The following is a 24,525-nucleotide window of genomic DNA, read 5'->3' as shown; positions in this document are numbered from 1 at the left end:
CTGAGTAGTAATATCAATAATTTAATTTTATTGACAAACTTTTTAGGGCATCAAACATCAGACAAAATGCCTTGTTGCATTTAGTTGTGATTCTTTACATTATGGGTTCAGTTCCTGTCATGGTCAACTTTGCTTTTTTGGGGTGGGGGAGGGTCAATAAAATAAACTACCATTCAAATACTGGAGTCGATATAATCTACTTGTCCCTGCCTACCCAAAATTTCAGGTGTAGAGCTGATACTAGAAACAATTACAATCATTATTAGATGATTATTAGATAATCAGGTAGAAGGTCTCACAGTATTTATCTTAGCTGTTTAGGTTCTGAGTTTAAATCTTACCAAAATCAATTCTATCCTTCAATCTTCCAGCATCAAGAACTAAGACTGATTTAATTGATTAACCCCACCCCTACCAAATTTTCAGGCCTTAGCACCATTTTGTCTGGCTTTATGCTCCGAGTTCAAATGCCACCAAAATTAACTTTGTTTTCACCCTTTCAGAACCAATAAAATAAGTACCACTTATATATATATATTTTTAATGAAAGGAAAGAATGGTGGCTGGTTGGTTGGTTGGTAGAATTGTTAGAGCATTGCACAGATTCTTGGTGGTATCTATTCTGGCTCTTTGTGTTCTGAGTTCAAGCCTCATTGAGGCTGATAAAATAAAGTACAAGTATTGATTCCTTGATCCCTGTCTGTCTCTCTCCCCACTGAGACAGACTCTGCAGAGCTGCACTACAAAAAGGATTTGGCAGAGTGGGGCAGTCACAGCATCTTTCTACAAGACAACTACTTCTAACATCACAGAAGAAGAATGTGACTGCCAAAATGATGAATGCAGACAAAATGCTATTCATTCAGGAAAAGGAATCTAGTTGATCATATTGACGTCATTAACTGATGGGAGGATGAAAGGTAAAAATCAATCTGTTGAATTTGAACTCATATAGTCAAGAGCCATAATTGGTGTCTAGTAAATTCATCCTTGTCAATTCATTGCTTGTAATTACATCATGATAAATATATCCCTTATACTGTCATCACCTGGTAATTTTATTGCAATGTAGTTAATTACATTGTAAATCAATATATATGATGATAGGAATGGCGTTCAGGAATGGTGACCAGCCTGTCCAACCAATAGAAAATCAGATGTAAAACGATAATGGATTACCATCATTGGTAAATTAATCATCATTACTGTATTTGTATATTTGTCAAGCTTTTTATTTGCCAAATAGATACATCACTAAATATTAAAGATTTTATTTACACAGTAAATAAATCACATTTCATTAAAAATAAAAAGAAGGAAATTCAAAGTCAAAACAAATCAGTTATTTTTGAACATAGAATCATCATCGTTGTTTTTACATCCACTGTGGTAGATTTTCTATACCCAGGTGCCCTTCCTATCCCCAACCCTCACCTGTTGCTAAGTAAGATAATATTTTCCCATAGTTAAACATGTTTTCACAGAGGATTGGAAACGAAGGACATTGCTTGTATGACAGTGACACCCACATAGTCAGGGTGTGCACACACACATACACACTTATAGGGCTAGCTTTTTTTTAGTTTCCATCGACCACATCCACTTACGAGACTTTGGTCAGCCTGGAGCTATATTAGAAGACCTATACTCAAGGTGTCACACAGAGGGACTGAACCCAAAACCTTTTGATTAGGAAGCAACCTTCTTATCACACAACCACAAAAAAAAAAAAAAAAGAATACAATGTATAAAAGCAACATTTCTTTAAGTTGAAGAAAAGAAGAGACATTCTAAAAATACAAATTATTAACAATGTTTCTTAATCCAATATTTCATGATTTTGATATTCATTGATGATGCATTGAATTCTCTCAGCACATCTTTATATTTATTTTTTTTTTTATATCTTCACATTTCTGCAATGGCAACATGCTGTTTGATTTTAACCTCATTTCTCAATTGTTCCCTTTTTCAAGGTTTCTAAAAATTCTTCAGTGATAGGACAGAATTTTTTAATTTTTGAATTTCTTCATCATTGTTAATAAAATGCAGATAAAAATAGCTAAGCGATGTTTAGTGATGTATTTATTCTGTTGATTTAACCCTTTAGCATTCAAAATGTTTATTCACATTGTTTTGAATTAATCATGCATTATCTCATAGCTATGAGATTTCAATGATGTGATTGTTTATCTTTAGAACGATATTGTAAGGTAGGTGTGAGAAGGCCAGATCTGGCTGATTTAAACATAAAACAGAATATTTTGATAAGATGTGACCAACATGAACATAAAACAGATAGAATATTTTAGCAGGATATGACTGGTTTAAACAGTAAATGACTAAACTAACCACAACTTATAAAACAGGTAGCAAACACCAGGCAGGGACTCGGACAGGTATAGCCATAAAAAGCTAAATGGACAGATTGAGGGGACACACATTAATGCATTAACTTTTTAGCATTACAATTACTGTTATTTCTAAAATGTCACGATAATTATTCAATATTGAAATGTAGCAGGATGATTTAACCCTTTAACATTCAGATTCCTCTGTCAAATGTAATGCTTATTCATTCACATTGTTTTCAGTTAATCATGCATTATCTCATAGCTATGAAATTTCAATGATGTGATTGTTTATTTTTAGAATGATATTGTAAGGTAGGTGTGAGAGGCCAGATCTGGCTGGTTTAAAAATAAAACAGGTAGAATATTGTGTCCGGATATGGCTGGTTTAAAGGCTAAAGGGTTAAAGTTTGACAGTGAGTTTGACAGAGCAATGAAGTCACCAATGATAGCATAGGGCAGCCACTTCATATACATGTGTTTGCTGTAATTGAAGAGACGTTATGTTTAAGATAGTAGGTAGCCTATTTAACTATTACTCAGAGTGGTTAAAACCAATGCTATACCACTGCTTTGACCATAGGTCTCCTTAATCACAGATGTCCAGCCAGTAAAAAACCCCCCAAAAAACAGCCTTTAGTGCTACCCCATACAATCTGTCAGGTTATGGTACTTATCTTTTTTTATCTCACAATTATTATAATTGGTAAGCAACTGTATTGTTGGTTATAGCTTTCTAGTGGACCAATCAATGGCGAGAATGACAAGGGATTGTCTGTGCCACACAATAGAAAATGAATTTGCAAGAGATTTTGTTAAAAAGTACTGGTTGTTGGATTTTTCTTAATATATATTGCTGAAAAGATATACTTACATATTCTGGGGTTAAACAATAACAACAACAACAAACATGTCAAAGCCAACAAGATTAACCTATAACAGTCACTTGAACTACTAGAAATAGGAGCTGTATTCCCTACCATCTAAAAATGTAAAAAACAAAAACAAAATAAAAACAAAGCAAAATAAAAAGAAAATGGCTAAATTGGGCAATGTGGTTCATTCATTCTTTTAATACAAAAAAAAAAAAAAAGACAGAATGGTTACACCTAGAATGCCTTTGATCATAAGTCTTGTTAGTCGGAGATGATGACCTGGGGCTGAACAATAATAATAAATACAACAAAGTTATATTAGAATTTGAAGAGTACATATTAAAATAGCGATGATGACGATTCAGTTAACATCTTTTCTCTATTGACATAGGCTAGATGGGTTTACTGAGGCAGTAGATCATCACTGTATGCCCTTCCTGTCATTACTTCTTTAGTCACCTCTTACAACATGGAAAATCAACTGTAAAACAAGGTTACACTTAGTATGACTGTGACACATACAATATGACTGTGACACATACAATATGACTGTGACACATACAATATGACTGTGATACATGCAAAATGATGGGAATACATATGGTATGGCTTAGCAATGGGGTTTGACCAGGAGACATATCATGTGACTGGGATATATACAATATATAATATATTATACAATATATCTGGGGTACACATGATATCATTGGGATAAGTATGCTATCACTGGACTACACCCAGATACATGCAGTTTGACTGAGATACATATGATATGATTAAGGTATACAGTGGAACTAGGATACACAGAGTATTACTAGAGTACACACAATATTACTGGACGTTTATGATATGACTTGGATATACAATGATATGACTGAGATACATATGGTGTAATAAAGATATACAAAATGTGACTAGGATACATAAAGCTATGGCTAGGTTACACATTGTATGGCTGGGATACACAGAGTTTCACTAGGATACCCATGGTATGATTGGGACATGCTTGGTATCATAAGAATACATGCAGTGTGAACAGGGTACACATGATATAATTGGGATACATCAAGTATAACTGTGATACACACAGTATGACTGGAATATACAAGATGTGACCGGGATACATACAACACAACTAGGATATATGTAGTAGGACAGGGATATGTGTGATATGACATGGGTACATATGTATAACAGATACATGTGATATGATAGGAATATATATGCACAATATGACAGAAAGACCCATGATATAACTGGAATACTCATAGTGTATAAAGTTTTAAAAAATGACAAAGCCATTTCTTACATCAAGGCATGAGAACAAGGGAACACTCTCAATCAAGTCAGTGTACATTTTCCTTCGATTAAAAGCATCCTTTAATACAATTCTTCGAAAGGTAACTCTGTCCTGGAAAAAAAAAATGATAAATAATTAAGCACAAAATCAACAAATAACCACAAAAAGGTTAGGCAAAACTTAAATAGCTAAACTACAAATGAAACAGAAAGCATCTATATGGTTGTTTGACCTGTTAGAAAAAGCACATTTCAAAGAGAGTGTATCTGTTGCTTACATGAAACTCAAACTGATGACAGAATTTCATGCTCATGTACAAAATTGCAGCTTGTAAACATTTAACCCCCATTTAGCTGAACATTTTCAAAGTCAGGAAATTATTTGCATATTTGATTTTGCAATCATTCACTGGCATTGTGAATTCACTTTAAGGTGGCCCAATTTTATGTTTAAAGTGATATATGCTCACTTAGAATTACAAATGCTGTTGTTAGTAATTGAATAAAAACTAGTAAAGAAGACAACATATTATGGAAAGTTGTAAATTTTCCCTAATTAATAAATAGAATCTGAAACAAAAGAAGCTTTAATGAAATGTTAGTTAGCAGGATAACTAATTCATCCAAGAACACCCCTGGTCATATGAAACAAAAACCACTCTGTTCTAAAAAGTTTATGTTTAAGTAAAGGGGTGGCTGTGTGGTAAGAAGTTTGCTTCCCAACCACATGGTTCTGAGTTCTGGGTTCAGTCCCACTGTGTAGCACTTTTGGAAAATGTCTTCTACTATAGCCACAGGCTGACCAAAGCCTTGTGGATGGATTTGGTAGATGGAAACTGAAAGAAACCTGTTATATATATATGTGTGTGTGTATTTGTCCCCACCACCACTTGATAACTAGTGTTGGTTTGTTTCCATCCTCGTAACTTAGTGATTCAGCAAAAGAATCCTAAGGTTGATTCATTTGACTAAAATTCTTCAAAGCAGTGCCCCAGCATGGCCACAGTCAATTGACTGAAGCAAATGAAAATCATAAAGTATAAACCTTCTATTGTAATTTTATGGAATTTACATGTGTTGAATTATGGCTTAAACAACACTAATTTAATGCTGAAAAAGTTGTCGTATTAAATTCCTCCAAATTCTTGATTATGTTAAAAATTAATTGAAACAAGTAGACAATGTTATTCATTAAAAGTATTGGTAGGAAAAGGTTAAAATACTCAATGACAGCAATCTCTCTATCTAGCTGGAGTCAATTAGCCAGTAATAATGTGGGGAAACACTAATATCACAGCATGGCTTCTGTTACATAATACATTTAAGGGTCCATACAGGTTTAAGATTTGTACACAAGATAGACAGACAGATACATACATGCATAAAGAAAAGGGCCGTCTTAGCAGTATTGTTGCTCTGAGTAAAGAGATACTCTGGAGGTCCTATATTTATTTACTGTCAACAAACTGCAACCTACATAGATTAACAATAAGCTCTAGACTGTGAAGCTTCCCCCAAGCAACTTCACAGTGCACTCAAGCCTTAAGATGGCACACACACACACACACACACACACACACACACACACACACACACACACACACACACACACACACACACACATACAGTGCTTATGCTTTTTTTTCTCCCGTATATTCAGAAGTAGAGGAACTTTAGGTTTTTTTTACTGGTTCAAAGGTATGATCTCTAAAGTAATAGATTCCCTATTCTTCCTGTCTTCTTTCCTTCCATCTATCTTCTCTGCCCACTGATCCTGGGAGGATTGTTGAGAGATAGTCCTCAGGTACTTCCTCCATAGAGTCTTATCAAAACCACCCTTCATTAGACTTTCTGGCTGGGCTCCCAAGCATGACCAACTGAGACTACGGATTTTATCCAACCATCTTGTTCTTGGACTATGCTTAGGTTTCCTGCCAGTTGGCTCAGCTTGAAGAATGTATCTTGCAATTCTTTAATTCCATTTGTAATTAGATAATATAGTATATACACACAGGTGCAGTGTGGCTGTGTGGTAAGAAGCTTGCTTCACAACCACATGGTTCTGGATTCAGTCTCACCATATGGCACCACAGGCAAATGTCTTCTACTATAGCCTCAGGCTGACCATAGCCCTGTGAGTGGATTTGGTAGATGGAAACTGAAAGAAACCTGTTGTGTATCATCGTTATTTAATGTCAGTTTTCCATGCAGGCATACGTTGGATAATTTGACAAGAGCCGACCAATTTGAAGACTACCCCAGGCTACTGTGTCTGTTTTGGCAGGGATTTTATGGCTGGATAATCTTCCTAACATCAACCACTCTACAGAGTGGACTGAGTGCTTTTTATGTTGTATGTGTATATATATGTGTGTGTGTGTGTGTGTGTGTGTGTGTGTGTGTGTGTGTGTGTGTGTGTGTGTGTGTGTGTGTGTGTGTGTGTGTGTGTGTGTATAAAAATAAATAAATAAATAAATAAATTGTTCAATATAATGACTGAAACAAGTAACAGATAACATATACATACGAAAATCAGTGATTCAAGGTTCATGTAAATATATTCCCTTCCTATTAGTACATGTAAAAAAATTATTAAATACAAATTGGTCCCAATACTTTAAAATGAATAAAAGGAAAAAAGCACCAGTGTAATAACAAATAAATTCAACTTACTAAGGCCCATACAGAGCCTGGTGCAGAGCAGACCACTGTGGCTGCTCGTGGGACATTGTACATAAGAGCTAATTCTCCAAAAAAGCCTTGTCCATCATATTCTCCAACTTTTTTATGATGTCCATCTACTTCAACATAAACATCATACTGTCCACTGCAAATAAATTTTATAAACAGTTAGTCGTTTTTTTTTAATAAAAGAAGTTTAAAAGAAAAATGTCCATTTAAAATGAAATGTCAGATGTGATACCTTGAAAGATGAATGGTTGAAATGTTCATCCTTGAAGGGCAAACACATTTATTTGTTCACCCTTCATGGGTGAATGTTTAAAAATGAGATGTCAGATTTGGTACCTTAAAGGGTGAATGGTTGAAATGTTCATGCTTGAAGAGTGAACATTTGTATCTGTTCACCCTTCAAAGGTAAATGGTTAAAAACAGGATGTCAGATTTGGTCCCTAAAAATGTGAACGGTTTAAGATGGGATATCAGATGTGGTACATAGAGGGAATGAATCTCGGTACTTATTTCTGTACTAAACTATTGGCTTGCTTTGTTTGTTTACTTTTCCACATTGGAAACACAAATATTTAGCATTGATGATTTGGTAGAGAAATTCCTGTTCCAGTGTGCAGCTTCAGTACAAAGTTGGTTCTAACCCACTTTAATTATTCTGGTTTATGTCCACAGGAAAGTTATAAACATCATAACTTTTTGTTTGACCCACCCCCACCCCCAGAAGATGTGAGCCAAAGTAATCACCAGAAGAGGAGAAATTCAGCATTTCAGATAGAATCTTTCTACAGCCAAGCAGATCTACATCAAAACAATCAAGTCCTTCCTTTCCTCTTCACAGCATACTCATTACATTATTTGCTGATGCAGACCATCATTATTTTCCTTAGATTCTGCTATTTTATTCTGCTGAGTCTATAACAAGTGATTTCTAACAATGCAGTGATTGCAGCTCCAAGTAATGTTCTGTGTTAATGTAGCAAATACATGTTCATCACTAGCTTTTGTTTTTATTTTCTAACAATTAGTTTGATGGCTAGAGGCATTCCACTGGGTTTTTATTATGAATGTTCCAGTTTTTCCATCAATTGAATGGTCTACTCTTTGAATTAACATATGAGTATTTTGCACTCACATAGATCATTAACATCAGTGTGATATAGTGTATTAATAGGGTGGTCCCTTAAATTACATGTACAATATATCTGAAGGCTTTCAGACAGTTTCCATCTCCCCAGTTTCATTCACAAGACTTGAGTTGACTCAAAACATTTGACAAGATGCCATGGAATGAGATTGAACCTGGTACCTCATGACTGCAAAGTGAACTTCTTAACATTTTGGCCTTGCCTCTAGCCATCAAACTAATAGTTAAAAAATAAAACAAAAGCTGGTGATGAACATGTAATTGCTACATTAACACAGAATATTACTTTGAGTTGCAATCACTGCAGTGTTAAAAATCACTTGTTATAGACTCAGCAGAATCTATGTATAAAAAACCCCAGACAAACTGGATTAAGCATGCTGTGAAGAAGAAAGGACCTGAGTGTTTGGTTGAAGGCCTTCTACTTGGCTAGTGAAGGACTCTATCTGAAATGCTGAATTTCTCCTCTTCTGGGGATCACTGTGGTGCATGTCTTCTGGGGTTGGGCGGGGTGGGGTCAAATAAAAAGCTGTGATGTATAATACTAGACAATACTTTAATGATGAGTTTCTCATAAAACTGAAACATGTCCATAGATGTCACCACAACTAACAAACATCTGACTCCTTGTGGAATTCTTCATTTAGTTTTTAATTTAAATTTCTGAGTATCCTCCCTTGCTTTCTTTTACAGAAATTGTTAAATAACTTTTTTTATTACATGTGAAATTTCAATGAATTAAAAACTCTTTTTGACTCACATGAAGTGTGTGGGACTAGAATAAACTATGCACAGTGTTGTTATAATTAAAAAAGAAACGCATGATCTCACACACACACACACACACACACTACTCAGATGTTTATTACAATGCAAGTAATGAGAGTACTTAATACAAACCTGTCAATCACATAGAAGTTGTCCCCGTCATCGCCTTGATGAATCACTTTCTCTCCTTGTTCTACCTACAACAACAACAACACCAATTATTAATTATGGAAATTATTTACTTACATTTAACTGAGTGAGAATATAGACATGAAATTAATTATGAAAGGCATTGCTTTATGTCAACTGAGTCCCCTTATCATTGCTGGAGTTTCTGCTTGATTAGGGCCCATTTGCAACTAAGTAACATCAACCAATATAATATGTAGACTTTGGATGAAGCTAAACTCCATTTAAGTCTCATAGCAACACTTGAGGATTGCTGTTCTGTTATGGAGTTCACCAGTGTAGTGTTCTTGGATGTTGTTTGCTCTTTTATCCTTTGGATCTGAAGGAGCATCAGATGGTTTTGTTCTGGTTTGAGCTTGTGAGAGCTCTGATTGTAAGCATGATATCATCATCGTCATTGTTTAATAGAAGACAATTGCTCAAGTGGCTTATGCAGTGGGAGAGAACCTGAAACCATGTGGTAGGGAAGCAAACTTCTTTCCACACAACCAGTCATACCTATGCCCTATGCCATGTTATTGATAAATATTGGGTCTTTTGATTCATTTGTTGCAATACTTCAAACAATATAAACTGATTACACCAAAGCTTTCCTTTAATAATAAGATCTTCTAGTGTTAAAATTTTTTTATATCTGTTAAAATATATATAAAAAAATAATGTTAACCAATTCAATGTAACATGAGACAATGAGGTAGCTCAATACTGCTCAACCTGCTGGGAACAGCAGCCAACACCTCCCTCCATCCACAGTCTAATCCTAAAAGGGATTACACATTCAATAATGTAATCTTAGATGTATTACTTTGGAAAAGATAAAAAAAAAAAGAGTGGTTGTTCACAACTGGTACAACTCTGACAATAGACCTGTGCAATTAGTGAACTGAGATTAAACGATAAAATATTGAATCAATCAGAAACACATTTCTTAGACTATTGCAGTATAAGATAATTACCTTTCTTTCAAACATTGCATCAACAACATTCAGTAATCTTTCCTGCAATGAAAAAAAGATATCTAATTACACATGATCTCTCTAATATAAACAGCATTTACATAAATGAGTGTCACAGAACGAAAACGAGAAAAACAATTAACATCACGGTAGGTGATGAGCTACCATTTAGAAGATTAGAAGACTTTGTCAATACATAGTGTACTTTGAAAAAGTGACTCTGGTAAAGACCATATCCCACCATGCTTCATGTTCATGGCAGAATTTGAACACAATGATGCAAGCTAAAAACCAGTCATCAATTACAGAATGTGGTAGTTTGCTAACTCAAGGAACCTATTCACAGATTTCTTTAAAAAAATGTTTATTGCTTAGTAAAGAGAAAAGGGAAATGTCCATAAACTTTTACAGAGCCTCTAAAAATGATGAGAAAAGGAAGAAAGAGGTCCTAAAATTAGAGGCCTGGTTTGAATGCTTTACTACAGAATGAACCTTATTAATGGACCAAGTAGTGAGTTAAACTAGATGATGAATTAAGTTTATCACTTAAACAGGTCATGCAGAGTACACTAGTATAATTAATAACTTTGTGCTGTAAATGGAAGGGAAGCATGAACAGAGATGAATCTGCAACACAGTTTTGATTCCTTGTTATGGTTATTTCATGTGTATTGTTAAAGCTCTTCAGAAAGGTATGAATATTGCAGCATACAATTTCCTTTATAGTTTTGATGTCTCATACTTCCGTAAAAAATCAGCAAGTGGTGTGTATGTAGCTAAGAGCTTAAACACACACACACACACATATAAGCCAAGAGCAGGAATAAATACTGTACAACATCCTGTTCGATGCTCTAATGATTCCACTACTCCACCACTATCTTAGACACATTTTACCAGCTCCAGAAAGACAAAAGGCAGAGTTGGTTTCAGTGGGATTTCAATTCAAAATGCAAGGTGCTGGAATGAATACTATTGGGAATTTTGTCCAACACTCTAATGCTCTTGCTAATTCATCAACTAACTTGGTTCCAATTTAGAGTGTTGTCGCTGCTTGGCTCCCAATCAGTTCTATGATCAAACTAACTACAGCTATGATCACCTTAGTCATTTATAAGTCTACCTCATCCAATGTGTTTCATTTTTTTAAAGATGGTACGGATTTTAGGAACATTTGGTTACTATTTCTAGCATGTAAAGCAACCATATTCCCACTGTTGTTTGTTTGCCTAATAACGATGCTGTTAAATAAATGTAACAGTACCATTATATAAAGGCTATTATCATTACATTGTGAGTGAGTGAGTGAGTGAGTGAGTGAGTGAGTGAGTGAGTGAGTGAGTGAGTGAGTGAGTGAGTGAGTGAGTGAGTGAGTGAGTGAGTGAGTGAGTGAGTGAGTGAGTGAGTGAGTGAGTGAGTGAGTGAGTGAGTGAGTGAGTGAGTGAGTGAGTGAGTGAGTGAGTGAGTGAGTGAGTGAGTGAGTGAGTGAGTGAGTGAGTGAGTGAGTGAGTGAGTGTTCTCTTGATTCAGACTACAGTCCAACTAAAAACGTAAGTGGAAGTAGTAATACAGTACAAATATACTGACCAACACAAGTTCCATTTTTAAATTTTCAATGTGATGTCACATTTTAAGCAAAGGAATGATTGCCTTAGAATAAAAAGTCCACTCTCCCCAAATCTTTCTTTTAATATTTTTTGAGAAAGTAGACCATTAAAATATTTCAACATCTCTACCAAGATTTGGGTTAGGGTTAGGGGATATTGTTTTGTTCTTTCTTAGAACATCCCAGTTAATTAATAGTTCAAGAGCTCAGAGGCGCTGATATATTTAGAAAAACAAAATTCAACTTACTTCATTGATAACCATTCTTTTATTGGAAAAATTACAATAAAACAAATAGAATATTGCATCACCGCTTAAAAGTGAACAGTGCAGTGGTTTCTCCAATATTAAAAAAAAAAAAAAAAAAAGAAAAAATACACCAATTCTGGTTTCAAATTTCAAGTTTCCTGAATGTTCTTCAAAATAATGCTTCCAGGACTAGAGTTATTATTATTATTAATTGAATGAAACAAAATAGAACATTAAAGGATAAAATGAAATAAATTAGAAAAATGCTGTTTGTGCATTCAAGAACATTTTGATTTTAAGTTTGCTGTATTGTCTTTATAACATGTTTAGCAGTCAGCTGTTAATTTTCCCAGGTTCAGGCATCTATAACAAAGTATTGACATTGTTTTTCATTTATAAATATAAAATTCTTATATTTTTGCTTTTGAAAAAGGAAAATAAGAAAAAGAATAAGAAGAAAATAGAGGTAGAATCTGTATTTTAGATTTGAAAGATAGAAGAAAAAGATTTTTTTCAATTACTTACTGGCTCCAAATTTCTAAACAGCAAAATATTCTTTGTTGCCTCATTCAATCGTTTCCTTTGTTCATCATTTTTAGGATGTATTACCTGAACAGTGAATAGCAAAAATCCCAACTCATTATAAGCTATACAAGTACAAACACCTTCATACAAAAATACATTCTTGAACATATAATAAATAATTTTCTAAACAATATGTTATCTCTGTACAGTATTAAGAAATCTTGGGTTTATAAAAGGATATTTCTGAGATTTTTCTTTATGATTCTTTCTTTTAAAGCTAGAAGGAGGTTATAGTTAGTATATTCTATATATTTCAAACAATAATTTAGTCCCACCCCTGTCATGGTTGCTGACTGATTCAGAGTAAAGATTCAATAAACATTGAAACAGTTTGAAAGAAAACAACTTGAAGATGTCCATCAGGCAAGAAAAATCTGTTGATGCTTTTGAAGTATTATGACTACATTTTTAAGTCCATATGCATTTTCAATTTTATTGTGGCACATGAGATGCACCATTTTGAGCGTGGCCGTTGCCAGTACCGCCTGACTGGCTCCTGTAGGATTTTCGAGCGAGATCGTTGCCAGTGCCCCTGGACTGGCTTGTGCGGGTGGCACATAAAAGACACCATTTCGAGCGTGGCCGTTTTCGTGCGGGTGACACGTAAAAGCACCCACTACACTCTCTGAGTGGTTGGCGTTAGGAAGGGCATCCAGCTGTAGAAACTCTGCCAAATCAGACTGGAGCCTGGTGTTGCCATCCGGTTTCACCAGTCCTCAGTCAAATCGTCCAACCCATGCTAGCATGGAAAGCGGACGTTAAACGATGATGATGATGAATGGTGGTTGTTAATCTGGAAGAATAAATTTTATGTGGTTGAATAGAAGGTGCCATAAGAAAGCACTCATGTTATTTGTAGGAGAAACCTTAAATCTAGACAAAGCTGTTTAGCAGTATGGGTGCTTTTCATGTGTCAGCAACCTGGGTACTTTTTACTTGGTACTGGCACAGGCACTTATTGTGTGGCACCAACACGGATGCTTTTTTCTTGGCACCAAAATGGGTGTTTTTATATAGCACCCCTGCAAGTTTGCAAGACAAGGACCTCTCAGCTAAGAGAGAGAGAGAGTGGAACCAAGAGATTAGAGTATGACAGAGGTAGCCCTCTTATTACTGAGGTCATACTTGGCTCTTATGTATCCATAGCTTGCATTAGGTACACTGTTTGGAATTTCTACCAACATCTTTCTTATTGAGAATTAAGTAGGGCCATCTCCCTGAAGAGATTTGTGATTTGTCTGTTTTCCTACTTGCTAGGATTTTTGGTCTTTGTTAAATTAACTCTAAGGCCCTTAGATTCCAGACCTTGCTTCCACATCTGCAATTTCTCTTCTTGTGTGGAAGCATGACTGTGTTGTTAAAAGGTTTGCTTAGCAACCACATGGTTTTGGGTTCCATCCCACTGCACGGCACCTTTAATAAATATCTTTTATTTTAGTCTTGGGATAACCAATACCTTGCGAGTGAAATTTGTTTGATAAAAACTGTGTGAAGGCTTTCACATATTCATATATGTCTCTCCAACTCATTCTGCATGAAAAAACGGACATGTTTTTTTCACACAGAATGGGTTAGACAGACACTTTAAATATATAGATGTGTGTTTCTCTCCACATAGCTTCACATTGACACTGCTGCTTAGGTAGTGGAGACATTTGTTTATATCCTGTAGCATTGTGGCTTGACACACAAAAACCAGTGGAATAAAACACCTTACTTAAAAGTAAATAAGAATTGGCACAAGAAAGGGGCATCTGAACAAAGGATATTGCCAGAAAATGCTTGTTCAAGTCCAACCAGCATCAAAATGCAGAAATAGAAATGCAATGAAACAAGTTGAATATTAATGAATAAACTAGATGTGAAACACATGCATATATCTATATTGAATATAATTTTAGAATATGTCCTCCCAGATGTTTTGTTTCATGCTGTTCATGACTGGTATAGAGCATTTTGAAAATATAAAATATACAACTATACAATCTTAAAACATCAAAGAGTTTGAAAAATTATCTTTACTACAAACACTTTTACTTGTTTCAGTCATTTGACTGTGGCCATGTGGGAGCACCGTCTTTAGTCGAGCAAATCGACCCCAGGACTTATTCTTTGTAAGCCTAGTACTTATTCTATCGGTCTCTTTTGCTGAACCGCTAAGTTATGGGGACGTAAACACACCAGCATCGGTTGTCAAGCGATGTTGGGGGGGGGGGGCAAACACAGACACACAAACATACACACACACACATATATACATATATACGACAGGCTTCTTTCAGTTTCTGTCTACCAAATCCACTCACAAGGCTTTGGTCGGCCTGAGGCTATAGTAGAAGACACTTGCCCAAAGTGCCATGCAGTGGGACTGAACCCGGAACCATGTGGTAGGTAAGCAAGCTACTTACCACACAGCCACTCCTGCACACCATTTATGTACCCTACCACCCACCAGGCTCTGCACTAATCAATATACTGAGTTCTTCTTTCCTAGAATGTTGGCCCTTTAGAACTCCCTCTCAACTATTTCTTTACTGCAGATATCTACTTGTAGTAGATCAAGCAGATTGTTAATGGTATCAATCTCACCATTCTCAGATGACCTGCAAAAGCCATGGACAATATACCTATTTCTGGAAAAAAAAAAAAAAAGAAATTACCTAACACTCTCCTTCCATCCCACGTTCTCCAAATCCATACAAAATTCTGCTAAATTACAGTTATGGCCAAAAAAAGAAATTCAGTTACCATTATGTTTTTATATGTTTAATCTATCTTAGTATTCTACTGTCAATCTAGTGTCTGAAAATTCAGCTAAAGGAATGAAATATTGAAAAAGTTACATTTCAGATGTTAAGAACTAGTATAAAAATAAACAGAAAAGTAAAAAGTGGGAGTATTTTCCTAAAGCGGTATTAGTAGAGAACTTAATCTAAAACTGATTTTGATAAAAAAACTAAATGCCTTGGGCTGTGGTTGACTTTACAATTTCTGGATGGTTAGTCAAGTACATGAACTTCTTGGTCAAGTAGTTAATGTTTGATAGAAGAAATAATGGAAGTTGAGATAGATATTATAACAGTGGTTCTTCATAAAATGTCAAAAAACGGAAGGAGTTGGTGACCTTTGCTAGAAAGATTCTGCCTTCAACTGAAGCTTGTAATAGTCATGTAAAGAAGTCTCCCACACTGAACAAGTGTTGAATTACTTACAGTCAAATAATTACTATTTTAGTTTAGTCCTAAATCTTCAGTCATGATCAAAGGCATTCTTCTTGTAACTGTCGCATCTTTTGTGTGTTTGGCCTGGTGGTTACAGTGTTGGGCTCATGATCATAAAGTTGTGGGTTTGATTCCTAGATTTGGTAATGCATTATATCATGGAGCAAGGTACTCCCCCATTTCAAGTTTCACAGTAATGACAATGATGTAGCCTTGGCTTCAATCCCAACAATGCATAGCACCTTGGACAAGTGTCTTATGCCACAACCTCACCTTACAAGTAAAATATGGTAGATGGAAACTGTGGGACATTTTAGTGGGACTGTTCACTTCTTGGGTGGTTCATATATAATCAGTTGCTCTGTTAAACACCACCACCTGGCTTTTGGCTGCTTTGATGAAGTCCATGGCTGAAAGCATTCAGGCCAGATCTCTGCCAGAGGATAACTTCTTCCCTTCCAGTCTCCTACCTGTCTTGGAGGTGCTGAAAAGGGCTAATGGGCACTGACCTTCCTCTTCTAAGCAATTTAAAGCAACATCAGCAAGCATAAACTGTTGTAGTAAATATATATCTAATATAAAAGACAATTGAAAAAGTTGGACTCAAACACTATGTCTGCTATAAACCATATATCTGCTTTAATGTCTACACCAAAGTGACATTACAACTTTGACCAACCAAATTAAAAGACTTAAAGTAAGTAACTATGACAACATATGTCAGAGGAATTCAACAAGGATTTCAGTTCACACTATATCAAAGTATGGTATTACATATATCTAATTTAGAAAATAAAAAAAAATTTGTAAAGTTGTCTGAGGACCTCAAATCTCACATCTGCTGGGCTAACCATCACATTGAAAGAAACATCACAACATTGACTGTTCAGATTAAAAGACTTATTAAATATATGTAATTAATTTTTAATTGTAATTTTGTAGCTTTCTTACTTTTACTTCTTCCTCCCCTTGATCTTGTTCTGGATCATAAGCTTCAGCACAAACTGAAAGAACAGACAAATAAATAAATCAGCCAATCAATAAATAAAAGTGTGTATGTGTGTGTGTGATTTATAACAAACAGGAACAAACAAGTGAAAAAAACAAACTCAAAGGAAGCTCAATTTTCTCACCACTCCCACTTTTTGTTTACTATATTAATTTGAATAATTGTTTCTAATTTAGGCACAAAGCCAGCAATTTTGAGGTAGGTGCTTAGCTAATATATCAACTCCAGTACTTGACTGATACTTTATTTTAGTGAATATTGGAAAATAAACGGCAAATTTGGTCATAGCAGCATTTGGACTCAGAATGTAAAGAATCCACAAATACCTGAAAGTATTTTGTTTTACACACTTTCCATTTCAAATATGTGACCCTTATTTTTGTACTGAAAAGTCAGTAATATATTTTATCTCCTTATCTTTTGTTTTATACTTGAGTATAACACTACCCACTCCCTAGTTTCACTTCAGATGCTTTGCATTAGATTTCTTACATATTACACAAGTAAATGCAATATATTGATGGAAAACAATATTGATCAGGAAGAAGCATATAAATCAATGGCTTCTCTCACTGTGATGTGTTTTTGCTGTTAATATTTAAAAAATTTGTGCTAGTGTTTTGCTTTGTTCTTCAACCCAAGGTCATTAACCTTGATTGAACAAACCTATGATAAAAAACATCCTGGTAATGGCATTCTTTTAGTTTTCATGGTAATGGTAGTGGTGTGTATGCGTGTGTGAGGGTGTGTGTAATTCTAGGATTACTCTGTAGATTTGAAAAATTTGGCAAAAACGATAAGATAGACTGGCAATGTTTTTTATACTGCTGTAACATACCAGTAACACACTCAGATAGTTCTGATAAACCATAGACCATTGGTTTACAAAAAATTGAGAAAACCCACCCACCACAACAGAATTGATATCTCAAAACCAAAGTGCCACATAAAATGCATTGGTGTAGATGGTGCTGGTGCCACACAAAAAGTACTGGTGATGGTGTCATGTAAAAAGTACCCACCACACTCTGTAAAGTGGTTGGCATTAGGAAGGGCACCCAGCTGTAGAAACCAAGTTAAAACAAGCAATAGAACCTGGTACGACCCCCATTCTTGCCAGTTCCTGTCAAACTGTCCAACCCATGGCAGCACAGAAAATAGGCATTAAATGTTGATGATGGTGATGGTGATTATGAGCCTTGAGCACTGTCAAAAGAAATGAATAATTAATGAAGTTTGCAGTAGTCTTAATCACGTAAAATCTTGTTTAAAAGAAGAAAAATGTTGAAATAATTGTTCAAACATCAAAAAATAAAACATAACTAAAACATAAAATAACTTTCCACAGAATTGTCAGAGCAATGGAAAAAATGCCTTGCAGTATTTGTTGTGAGTTATCATTCCCAATTGAAATCCTGCCAAAGTCAACTTGGCTTTTCATCTTATCAGGGTCAATAAATTATGTTCTAGTCATGTACTGGGGTGAATTTAATCAACCTCTTCTCCAAATTTCAGGCCTTGTCCCTATATTAGAAGCAATTATTATAATGGAGAAATATTCAGCAGAGAAGTCGTAATGTAGTGTAATATATTTTGTCCTTCCATGTTTGGAGTTCAAATCCTCCAAGAATTGACTTTGTTTTCCTGCTCTTGAAAGTCAGTAAGAGAATATAATTTTAGGTATTTAATAAGATGACATAACTGTAGATAATAAAATTGTGATAGATCTTCCTTTTTTGGTTTCAACATTGAAGTCAATCAACTGTATGCTCAACTTTTTAAATTAACATGTAAGTAATTGTCTATTTTACAGACATGTACTTTTTATGTAATTCCTCAACTGAAATCAGTGTGACACAACATATGACAATATTTGATCATTAAATGAAGGCAGCAGGCTGGCAGAATCGTTAGCATGCCGGGTGGAAGCTTAGCAGTATTTTGTCTGTCTTTACGTTCTGAATTCAAATTCCGCCAAGGTTGATTTTGCCTTTCATCCTTTCAGGGTCGATAAATTAAGTACCAGTTGCATACTGGGGCCGATCTAATTGACTGGTGCCCCCTCCCCCAAAAATTTCGGGCCTTGTGCCTACAGTAGGAAAGAATATTTAATCATTAAGTTATAAATATACTCCATCTGATATGTTTCCACTCACAAGGATTCAGCCCAAGGCTATGGTAAAAACAGCTGTCTAGGGAGGGTGAACCTGGGACCTCACGGTTGTGAAACTAGCTTCTTAACCACTTAACCATGTCTTCTATATAATACTGGTGGTGTTGTGGCTATGTTAAGAAATCATTATTGATTCTTTGTATAGGTAAAGTCTCCAATTTAAATGAGGGTAAAGTTGTTTATATTGATTCCTGTATTTGACTATTACTTATTTTATTAATCCCACCCCTACAAGGAGGAAAGGCAAAATTGAACTCTCATTTTATCAGCTTCAATTAATATGGTAAATATAATCAACTATACACCAAGTTGAGATATAAATATTGCAAATGGAAATATGTTTTAAAGACCCAGTGAGGTGGGTATGATGCATTGGTCAAGTATATAAGATGGTAGCCATGAGCTTGAAGAGTTGTGAGAGCATAGAAAAGATGCCTTGTGATATTTGTTCTGCCTCTCAGCATTGTGTGTTCAAATCTCATTAAGGTCAAAGTTGCCTTTCATCCCTCCTGAGTCAATAAATAAAGTTCCAATTTTGGGTGGTAGACTAGCAGAATTGTTAGAGCATTAGATAAGATGTCTTCTTCTTCACTGAAATATAGATATACTGGCTGACCCCTTGCTGTCAAAAATGACAGCTAATTGTAGTATATTATATATAAAAAGGGTATGAAAAGGTGAAAAAAATCAAACAATGTTTCAACTCTGTGTGAGTATGTGTGTGTGTTTTTGTGCATGTGCATGCATGTGTGTATATGTATACATTTATATGTAGGAGTAGCACAATCTGTAGCAAATGCAGTTTTCTATACTTTGTCACAGCCCACTTCCTTCCTTTTTAAGTGTGTCTGTTTATATATATATGTATAAATGCATGTGTGTTTGTAATTCTATTTTCTATGTATCTTTCTAAATAAACATACACAAACACATATACACTCACTCAAATATATAAATATATTTTACACAAACACACACATACACTCATACACAAACAAACATTCACATTCCTCACTTTTACACACACAGACACAGATACTCACAGAGTTGAAGTGCTGTTTGATTTTTGTTTCACCGTTAACTTTTCACCATCCCACTTCCATCGGTGGATCACCCCTTGCTTTCTCATTCATATGTTGTGACGGAGAAATACACAAGACTATTATTATAGTAGATTATTATAGTAGAAGATACATGATGCTCTCTTCACCACTTCCTCTCTCTCGTTGCTATTACTTTCTCTCACTCCCTCTCAGTCATGGCTATTACTCTCACTACTTCTCCTTCACTGAATTACTATTTTCCCTCCCCTCCCTTCACCATTCACTCCTACTGTGTGATTTTGTGTATGTGTATATATATATATATATATATATATATATATACACACACAAATATATATAAACACTACGCTCATTATTATATTAGAAGATATTTATATTCGGGAAAGAAATATGTCAAAGGTAAAGCAATGTTTAAATAAAAGAAACACTTAACAGAACAAAATACATATCAATTTTTACCTTGTTCTTTTTTTTTTTCAGTTCTATATACAATATTGTATACAACATTCTCCAAATAAGAAATTTTGATAATCTAACGATGTCTGTGTAGGATACATTTTTCTTGAATTTAGCAGTTAACAGAATTTGAATGTCTGTGACATCCTCTTGATTTAGCAAATTGACTGTGATCAGTAGAAATCTTTAAATGTGGTGAATCTCCAACTTATAACACGAGAACAATGTAGTAGGGAAATAAATGCTATATTTTGTTAAGCTTTTCTCTTGAATATTTTTGTTTATTGATAGCGAATGCATGTCTGACAGGGAATTAATGCTGTCTTAAAGAGAAGGGAACATCTGCATTGGATGGTTGCAGGCTGATATATCCTGCATCAATAACAATAGTCTTTTTTTCTTTTTACTACAGACATAAGGCCTGAAATTTGAGGGGCTGGGATTAGTCAGTTACATCAACCCCAATGCTCAACTAGCCCTTACTTTATCAACCCCAAATTAAAAGATTTAATCGAGAGAGAGAGAGAGAGAGAGAGAAATAGAAAGAAAGAGAAAAAGAAAATTTAAAAAGGCTGAAAGAGGGAGAGACAAAGAAAGAGAAAGAAAATGGAGAAAAGAGGGAAAGAGCAGGAAAAAGGAAAGAGAAATAGACAGACTGATAACCATAGATGGCTAGTTATACACAAGGGTTGGTCAAAATAATGGAAACACCTTAAAATTTCAAACAAATTTATTTTAATATGGGGTAGGACCGCCTTTTACAGTAATTACAGCTTGAATTCTACGAGGTATGGACTCGTACAAAGTTTGAACTGTTTCCAAAGGAATTTTTGTCCATTCTTCAGCTAAAACTATCTCCCATACTTGTAGTGATGATGGTGGAGGATATCGCCTCCTTACTTGTTTTTCTAAAATGCACCATAAATGTTCAATAATATTGAGATCTGGGAACTGTGGTGGCCAGATAAGATGTTCAACTTCACTAGAATGTTCCTCGTGCCATTTGGTAACAATTTTAGCAGTGTGAATTGATGCATTATCATCCTGAAAGATTGCGTTTCCCTCCAGAAACAGTTTCGCAACTACCGGATGAATTTGATCAGATAAAATGCTTAAATAGTCTTGACTATTAATTCTGCCATGAAGAGAAACCATTGGGCCGGTGGATTTCCAAGATATAGCCCCCCAGATCATCACAGATCCTCCTCCATGTTTAACAGTTGGAAGAAGGCAGTCTGGGTCAAATGCTTCTTTTGGCTGTCTCTACACATATACTCGGCTGGTGATTGGAAATAAGGTAAAGGATGACTCGTCCAAGAAAATAACATTCTTCCACTGCTTTAGGGACCCCTGCAGATAAATCAATAGCTAACTACCTTGCTATATACACAAATAACATTCCTTATTTTTTTAAACTTGTATATCTTTTACTTGTTTCAGTCATTGAACTTCAGCTGTGCCAGAAGACTATCTTGAAGTGTTTATTTGAACAAATTGACCCTAGTACTTATTTTCTAAAAGCTCAGTACTTATTTGCTCAATCTCTTCTGCCAAACTGCTGAGTTATGGGGATGAAAACAAACAAGTAGTGGTGTAGAACAAAGACACAAACTTTTATATATATATATATATACACACACACGAGGGGTGTCTGAAAAGTTTTGAGCCTAACCTAGAATCGGGGCTGCTATATAGTTGAAACAATTTTTTCTGGTAACTACAGTCTTTTCGGAGTAGTCTTGCTCATTTTCATGATTCTGATATTTAAAATTTTTTTTGTTGCAGATTTTTGAATAAACAAGCTTCGAATTTACAAGGAAAATGGAGAAAGCTGAGTATCATGCTGTCATAAAGTACCTTCATTTGAAAGGCATGACTCCATCAGAAATCCATGAAGATATGGCGAGAACCTTAACAGACAATGCTCCTTCATATGCAACAGTCAAAGGTTGGGTAAATGAATTCAAGCATAGCAGGGAGAGTGTGGAAGATGATCCAAGATCAGGGATACCTCCAACTGCAACCACCAAGGACAACCTTGACCTTGCATGATCGCTGAATATCATGTCGTCAGATAGCCGAGAGACTGGGCATCTCAACTGAAAGAGCAGACAATATTGTGACAAAAGAACTTGGGTTCTCAAAGGTTTTTGCAAGGAGGGTCCCTCGCCTTTTGAATCCTGAACAGAAACGTACCAGGTGCACTTTGTCCACGAGCAATCTGGAACTGTTTGAAGCTGATGAAGAGAATTTTCTTGCTTGTTTCATTACTATGGACGAAAGTTGGGTCCATCACTACCAGCCTGAAACCAAAGAACAATCAAAGCAGTGGAAGCACACATCTTCTCCTACCCCAAAGTAGGCCAGGGTCATTCCTTCAGCTAGCAAGGTCATGGGGTCTGTATTTTTGGATTCTGAAGGTGTCTTGCTGATCGATTACCTTGAAAAGGGTCACACCATGACAGGGCTATATTATTCTCAGCTACTGAAACGCCTCCGAGAAGCATTCAAAGAGAAAAGGCGGGGACTGCTCACCAGAGGAGTTCTTTTTCATCACGACAATGCTCCAGCCCACACCTCAGTGGTTGCCATGGCAACAATTCGTGATTGTGGATACGAACTTGTTCCCCATCCGCCTTATTCACCAGACTTAGCCCCCTCTGACTTTCATCTATTTCCAAAAATGAAAAATGCCCTGGCTGGTCGCCAACTTGCCAATGACAATGACATCATAGACGCTGTAGGAAGTTTCTTGGAGGCCCAAACAAAAGAGTTCTTCTACGCCGGAATAATGGTGCTTCAGCACTGCTGGAGAAAGTGTTCAGCAATCGAGGGGGACTATGTTGAAAAATAAATCATCAGAAGTCTTGTACCATGTGTTGTTTTTTTGAGGCTCAAGACTTTTCAGACACCCCTCGTAAACCTAATGCTGGTATTTGTTAACGTTTATTTTTAATACCTTTCTCGCTGTATTGTGTGTCTGTGATTTTATTTTTGATCTTCTATATAAATGAAGATATTTCCTCCATTTGGCTGCTTTTCTTTCTACAAAACAAGAAGTTACATTGCAGAACTGTTATTTTAACGAATTGTATCTATTTATCACCTGATGAGATACATCTCCACCACTGGATATCCTGAACCAGTTGTTGAGTGTCTCACCCATGTGGGATCGATGCTAGATGTGAAACAATTGTTGTTAGAAACAATTGTTGTGATTAATAATAAATTCTCACATATTCCATCTTATATCTTTCATTTGCCATATATATATATATATATATATATACATTTATTAAAGATAAATAGACAAGGCAGAATGTACCAAAACCAAAAAATTTATTACCACAACACAATTGTTTCATCTTCAAAGTGCATTACTCCCTTGTGGGTATAGAACAAATGCAATAACACCAGATGCAACGCACAGTGTATAGAAGACTCCTCGGATGGGATAATATAGTTTTAGCTGGGAGATTTACATTTCGTTTTCACTGTATTGAGAGATTTTAGCAGTTAGACAGATGCACAGACAAACAGACGTGCACATCAATAAGTTTATTCTTGGGTACATGCAAGTATACATTACATGTATGCATGCCAGCCAATCACATCTGCACACAGTTATACATCATCATCATCATCATCATCGTTTAACGTCTGCTTTCCATGCTAGCATGGGTTGGACGATTTGACTGAGGACTGGTGAAACCGGATGGCAACACCAGGCTCCAGTCTGATTTGGCAGAGTTTCTACAGCTGGATGCCCTTCCTAACGCCAACCACTCAGAGAGTGTAGTGGGTGCTTTTACGTGTCACCCGCACGAAAACGGCCACGCTCGAAATGGTGTCTTTTATACATACATACATACATATATATATATATATAT

General features: G+C 35.6%; 1 protein-coding gene across 3 annotated transcripts in view; it reads right to left on the bottom strand.

Moving 5' to 3' along the window:
* LOC106880932 (cAMP-dependent protein kinase type II regulatory subunit) overlaps positions 1-24,525 on the bottom strand; it is a 147,614-nt gene that overhangs the window by 13,981 nt on the left and 109,108 nt on the right. For all 3 annotated transcript variants that reach the window (XM_089351937.1, XM_089351938.1, XM_014931105.3), the window contains 6 exons: positions 16,885-16,937; positions 12,653-12,736; positions 10,274-10,315; positions 9,261-9,325; positions 7,199-7,352; positions 4,536-4,637 (listed from right to left, as the gene is read on the bottom strand). In XM_089351937.1, the coding sequence (XP_089208063.1) occupies positions 4,536-4,637; positions 7,199-7,352; positions 9,261-9,325; positions 10,274-10,315; positions 12,653-12,736; positions 16,885-16,937 (500 nt within the window). The remainder of the gene's footprint in view (positions 1-4,535; positions 4,638-7,198; positions 7,353-9,260; positions 9,326-10,273; positions 10,316-12,652; positions 12,737-16,884; positions 16,938-24,525) is intronic.

The sequence above is a fragment of the Octopus bimaculoides genome, chromosome 5 (assembly GCF_046866305.1).
Source record: "Octopus bimaculoides isolate indiv1 chromosome 5, ASM4686630v1, whole genome shotgun sequence".
NCBI classification, from domain to species: Eukaryota; Metazoa; Mollusca; class Cephalopoda; order Octopoda; family Octopodidae; genus Octopus; species Octopus bimaculoides.
The sequence above is the reverse complement of the archived record's forward strand: the minus strand, read 5'-3'. Positions and strand labels throughout refer to the sequence as shown.